Source organism: Doryrhamphus excisus, linkage group LG10 (genome assembly GCF_037039965.1).
Source record: "Doryrhamphus excisus strain RoL-2023G ecotype Guam linkage group LG10, RoL_Dexc_Guam_v1.1, whole genome shotgun sequence".
Taxonomy (NCBI): domain Eukaryota; kingdom Metazoa; phylum Chordata; class Actinopteri; order Syngnathiformes; family Syngnathidae; genus Doryrhamphus; species Doryrhamphus excisus.
In genome coordinates this window covers 14,981,539-14,988,234 of record NC_136366.1, presented here as the reverse complement: position 1 = coordinate 14,988,234, position 6,696 = coordinate 14,981,539, and the positions used below count along the sequence as shown (strand labels likewise).

At 39.5% G+C, this 6,696-nt stretch overlaps 1 protein-coding gene across 1 annotated transcript; it reads left to right on the top strand.

Moving 5' to 3' along the window:
- Positions 1 to 274: 274 nt before the first annotated feature.
- LOC131107417 (glutamine synthetase-like) lies at positions 275 to 6,376 on the top strand. The gene is made up of 7 exons (XM_078794385.1): positions 275 to 333; positions 2,112 to 2,297; positions 2,779 to 2,943; positions 3,019 to 3,165; positions 4,748 to 4,875; positions 5,006 to 5,205; positions 5,396 to 6,376. The coding sequence occupies exons 2-7, from the start codon at positions 2,129 to 2,131 to the stop codon at positions 5,703 to 5,705; spliced, it is 1,119 nt and encodes a 372-aa protein (XP_078650511.1). The 5' UTR covers positions 275 to 333; positions 2,112 to 2,128; the 3' UTR covers positions 5,706 to 6,376.
- Positions 6,377 to 6,696: the final 320 nt, after the last annotated feature.

Here is a 6,696-nt window from a genome sequence, read left to right as displayed (position 1 = left end):
ATCTTGTAGAAGATAAGTATTTTCTATTAGTATTTTATTTTAAAAGCTTTCAATTTAGTTATTGTAGACCTGCTCAGTAACAACAATGTCTGTGTCAGTTTATGACACATGTGATCTTGTTTATCGGGAGTTCACCTGCATTAGGTATTGGTATTGCATCAGATATTGCAGTAACCTAAACAGAGAGAGAGAGAGAGAGAGAAGTGGGGGGCGGGGGGTAGGCCGCACAGCAGGGGCCAACACAAATACCACAAACAGGTTTTGATCTGTCACAGAAACATCTGACTGCAGATATCAGACACCACTAAGACACCGAGCAGAATTTCCAACAAAGTAAGTACATTTAATTCATATAATAGTGATACATACATATGGAGTTTATTATTCTTCCTACTATGGTAACCTTCCACAGCCCAAAACATGCATTTTAAGGAATGAATGTCAGTATGTGTGGTAGTTTTTAACTGTCGGACCACAGAGAACAAATACTTGCAAATAAGACTCAAGAACTCAAGATGTAAAGTCTTCATTACTTAAAAAAAATTAGATAAATTTAGAGTGATGCATGGTGTCTTGAATAAAAAGTACTAAAAACGAGTACAACCATGAATGGTAAAAATACAACAACAAAAAGCTTTGCACAGCGCCTTGAAAAGAACTGGATAAATCACTAACGGTGATGCAAGGAGTTTGAAGGCAACAAACAAAACAAGGCAGGAGTGGCATGAGGACAAAATAATGATAGTGGAACCTCGGTTAACATTCCCCCCGGTTAATACATTTGAACAACAATAAAAAAACATGTTTTTATAGTTTTGCAATTATAGTTTTATATGCGGGCTGCACGGCGCAGGAGTGGTTAGCGCACAGACCTTGCACTGAGTACTGAGTACGTGTCCTGTGATTGGCTGGCGACCAGTCCAGGGTGTACCCCGCCTGTCGCCCAAAGACAGCTGGGATAGGCTCCAGCACCCCCGCGACCCTCGTGAGGATAAGCGGTAGAAAATGATTGAATGAATGAAAATGCGGGCTGCACGGTGCTCGAGTGGTTAGCGCACAGGCCTTGCAGCGAGGAGACCCGAGTTTGATATCACCCTCGGGCATCTGTATGTTGAGTTTGCATGTTCTCCCCGTGCATGCGTGGGTTTTCTCCGGGGACTCCGGTTTCCTCCCACATTCCAAAAACATGCTAGGTTAATTGGCGACTCCAAATTGTCCATAGGTATGAATGTGAGTGTGAATGGTTGTTTGTCTATATGTGCCCTGTGATTGGCTGGCGACCAGTCCAGGGTGTACCCCACCTTTCTCCAAAGACAGCTGGGATAGGCTCCAGCACCCTGGTGAGGATAAGCGGTAGAAAATGAATGAATGATTTGTTATGAGAAAAATGTATTTGGTTAGCATCCGTTTTGGTTAGAGTAAGACCTTTTGGAACAAATTAATGATGCTAACCAAGGTTCCACTGTAATTTTAATAGGAATAATAATAATAAGGTGGCAAGGCAAAACACATCACAATGCCGGTCGTGTGCTGAGAAATGACTCTGTGTCCTCCTCATATGTTTGATAATAATAGGCTACACCCAACCACAAAACATGTGGTAAAAACATTATGATTTGCAAGGACTTGAAAAGACTTGACTTGGACTTGCACGTCTTCACTTCAGACTTGACTCGAGACTTGGAATTCAGGATTTGAGACTTGCAAGACACACCCCCTTGTGATGCCACACCTTGCCCTCAATTTGAACAGCTGGAAGTGGAGGTGGCAAAACGAGTCAAGCAACCTAACACAACTATAAAAATAAAACAATAAAAATACAAAAAATGATACATATTCAAAATATTCACTTTGAATGTTTGTTTACGTTACAGTCCAGGTGTTTTCCCTTTTGTGCCTTAGGTCCTGTTTTCTTGCCCTTATGTTGTCGTCACTTCCTATTTGGTTCCAGTCCCTTTTCTCCAATCTTGACTTTCTTAGTTAAATGTAAACTTGGAACTTAAACGCGAAGAATATAATTAGTAACAGGATGAACACATTTATTTCTTGAGATATTGGTGTATAAATGTGATTATGAAAAACATCTTTAACAGTATTATTATATGATATAGGACAAACTTCCTGAAACATGACGACACTATCTGCCAGCTCCGGCTTGAACAAGACGGTTCGCCAGCATTACATGGGTCTTCCGCAGGGAGATAAATGTCAGGTGACTTACATCTGGATCGGACAAAATGGAGAGGAACTTCGTGGGAAAACCCGAACCCTGGAAACTGAACCAAAAAGTATTGATGGTAAAGTCCTGTTTTTATGATGGATTCCATTAAGGCTATCTTTGACCAAGGATTTCATAGTCAAATCTGATTCATTGGAGTTTGTCCATAGTTGTAGTGATATATCTATGAAAGTCATGACACTGTAAAAGTCTCTTCCTGTGGGTGATGTGGAGTCGTATCTCATCCATTTTATTCACTAAACACCACACATAGCGAGAAAATGCTCGGTCAGCAAGGTGTGTGCTTTCCTCACCTTTGTTTACAATTGTGGTGTGTGTTGATTGCAGTACTGAATATAGAAAAACTCTTCTTGAGTATATATGATTTTAAAGCAGACCCAATATGAGTATTGTTCTGAGTATTGAGAAATGATGTAATAAATGTGAAATAGTGAATGTTCATGAAGTCAGTTTGATATCCTCGGAAATCATCTTCATTTTTATTTTATTCACATTAGCTCTACTGATGTTAAAGCTCTCATGTGCAATTATCCAAACAGAAATCCCTGAATGGAACTTTTGTACGGCACACAGATTATCGCTGGTCCAAGTATGCTACAATGAATTGTTCCTCATACCAGTGTGCATGTTCAGAGATCCATTTACCCTTGACCCAAACAAGCTGGTTCTATGTGAAGTTCTCAAGAACGGTCGCCTTCCTGCAGGTACCTTTTTTCCACTTGCTTGTTTGTATGTGCGATTTCCCTAAAGTGCATTCTGAAAGTGTTTGTTCTGTACAGAAACGAACCATCGAATGAGCTGCAAGAAAGTGATGGACCAGGTCAAAGAGCACCAGATCTGGTTTGGCATGGAACAGGAATATACACTCTTAGGAATGGATAAACATCCGTTTGGTTGGCCTCAATGGGGATTCCCAGCACCACAAGGTCAGTATAGGACACGCACCCTCTAGACCAGCTGTCAAAAACTCAATTTACCTGGGGGCCACTGGAGCTAGGGTCTGGGCAAGGCTGGGCCGCATCAGGTTTTCCAAAAAAAAAACAAAACACATTTATTAAAAACAGAAAAATATACAAACTTTTTCAGTGCTTTGGTTTCTATTTTCTACAATAAAAGCTCTGATAAAACATTCCACTGTTCTCAAATATCTTACTTTTTATTTTTCTGCACAAAATAAGATGAAAAATAAATAAACAAATCAAGAATAAAGAAAATCAATCAATCAGTAATAAATAAATATAATAATAATAATAAAACGTCAAATAATAAAAACTTAAGAAACCACATATAGTTGGTGGGTAGACAAATTATTTTTTCAGATTAAAATGAACAAAGCATTATTAGAGCCCTGTAGACATGACAAAACACGACTATAGTCACATTTATACTCTTTTTATTTACAACATATTGCGCAACTGCAGGGTCTTGAGACACATGCTAAGTCGCAAACTAGAGAGCTAGCGACCTAAACGGTAGCCTTCAAGTTATTTCCTTTAAACTTAAATAACCAAAAACGTACCACTTCCACACGGATAGGGAGGATAACTATTAACAGTTATTTAACCTTTAACATGAACATTAATCAAACGTAATAATTTTTTCTGGGTACATGATACCATACAGCATCCATATCAAACTTGCGTGGGTGCACTAACATTAAACTTTCATATCAAGGTGGGGGCCTCAAACTAGTGTCCTGCGGGCCACATTTGGCCCGCGGGCCACGTGTTTGAGACCCCTGCTGTATATAAACTGTACCCGGCACTTTGGATGCCCGTCCACTCAAGTTCTCTGATTGGACGAAGAGGCAATCTTACTAAACCTTCTCGGGTGGGTCTGTTTCTCCTCCCTGGGGGGCAATAAACAATCATTTTCAATATGTATCGTGCCCATTTACTTAAAGGGGACATTTTATGCTAATTTTTCAGCCCTTTGTATTGCGTTGTGGATTCCTATAGAGCACAGAGGGCTTTCTAGATCTTCCAGAATTTGCACCTATTCAGCTATATTTCTTTGGATTTTGTGCTTCCCGCAAAAAGGGTCTGTATTAATGTTTTCCATCCATGGCCCGCCTCCAGGCACGCCCACTCTGCTGTGGTTGGTCACACTCCCAAGTGCTCAGGGGAAGTGGACATTTTTAAAATGTCCACTTTTAACATACAATCATATGCGATGGCTCCCGAAGCCGATCCGGAAGTAGAGACTGGACAGTCCATTTTAGACTCAGTGAGCTTATCATTTGCACCCTGTATGCACACTATATAATGCTACGCAGACAGACACTTTTGTTCCATGACTTATACAAAATAAACACAGTTAGGAGACTGATGAATTTTACTTACTTAAAATATTTGTGCGTTCAGAGTCATGAGTTCAGTTCAGAGTTCAGGCTCACTTCAAAAGCACAAAAGTACATTTATAGGTCAGAAAAGTGGAAGATTATTGTTTTTTACTGGGTGGTGCCCCACAGTTTAGATATTGAAAAGACTTCTTCCTAACTTCTTTAAGGTCACTACAACAGTGGAGTGGGGGCAGACAGAGCTATTGGACGAGACATTATGGAGTGTCACTACAAGGCATGTCTGTATGCGGGGATCAAAATCTGTGGAACCAATTCTGAAACGATGCCATCCCAAGTAAGTATGGAAAAATATTCACTGGTTCAGCTTGATGCCGTTATTCATTCACTAAACACAAATTATTTACTGCCTTGAATGCTTTTCATTATTACTGCAATGACAATAAAGTTTGTTCTATTACATTCAGTGGGAGTTCCAAGTGGGCCCCTGCGAGGGTATTGAGATGGGAGATCATATGTGGGTTGCACGCTTCTTGTTGCACCGTGTATGTGAAGATTTTGGGGTCCTTGCAACACTGGACCCCAAACCAATGAAGGGAAAATGGAGCGGTTCTGGTGGACACATGAATGTCAGCACCAAGCAGATGAGGGAAGAAGGAGGACTGCAGTGAGTAAACAATTCTCCACAAAGTTGTAATTGTTATAATTTGCCAAAGTCTTGACTGATGGTTTGACAAAGTCAATAATAAGCATATGGCCTTTATTTGTGTATATACTGTAATGTTCATATAGATTTGTACAGAAAATGTACAAATGGTCCCATTTGTTTTTCCCATTTGTGTACCTTCTGATGACAGATACATTGAGCAGGCTATTGAGAAGCTCAGCAAAAGACACAAGGAGCACATCAAAGTGTACGACCCACATGGAGGTCAGGATAACATGAGACGTCTTACAGGTGAAAATGAGACTGCTAGTATCAACGAATTCACTGCTGGAGTCGCTGACCGAGCAGTCAGCGTCCGCATTCCTCTTCAAGTGAGTCTTGACAAGAAAGGCTACTTCGAAGACCGCCGCCCTGCAGCAAACTGTGATCCATACCTTGTGACCAAAGCCATAGCAAGTACCTGTCTGCTTGATGACGTGGAGCAAACCAAAGGCACTTGATGACTTGGCAAGTCTGAGCCTATTGGTACTGGTATTGGTAATGGTAATAGTTTATTTCACATGCACACAAGGTTACATTGAAATACAGTTCATGTTTACAGTTTACATATTCAAAGAGGAGTAGGAAGAAGCAGAGTTTATTGAATCCCACCCCGTCTTAATATCACAAATCATTTGTTGTGTTCAATGGACAGTGGTGCCTTGGTTAACATCATTAATCTGTTGCATAAGGTCTGACTGCAACCAAAGCGGACTCTAACCAAAACAAAATTTCCTGTAAAAAATAATGAAATAATGACACCCAAAGATGTTAACACAAAACCCATTTAATATAGCAACTTTTCATTGCACAGCGCAACTCTTGTACTTACTTACCAAATGAAATCGAAGTCACAGCCTTGCCTGTAGCCTGATTGTTGAATGAGAAAAAAATCTGCCTATTTTGCAGAGAGAAAAAACAAAAATAATACAATTTACAATGTTTTATACAATATACTTGACAAACTTGTAATGCCTTATTAAGTAATAAGAACCAGGATGGTTGGTTACACTGTGAGTCCCTATACTTTGGAAACAAGATATGTTTATTTTTGTGTTTACTTGTGACATTATTTAATATAATAACTCTATCCTTTTGTACTTGTTTTAGTTTTTTTAAAGCTTGCATAAAAAAAATACAGTGAAGAAAATAAGTATTTGAACACCCTGCTATTTTGCTATTTCTCCCACTTAGAAATCATGGAGGGGTCTGAAATTTTCATCGTAGGTGCATGTCCACTGTGAGAGAGATAAACTAAAAAGAAAAATCCAGAAATCACAATGCATGATTTTTTAACAATTTATTTGTGTGATACAGCTGCAAATAAGTATTTGAACACCTGAGAAAATGAATGTTAATATTTGGTACAGTAGCCTTTGTTTGCTATTACAGAGGTCAAACGTTTCCTGTAGTTTTTCACCAGGTTTGCACACACTGCAGGAGGGATCTTGG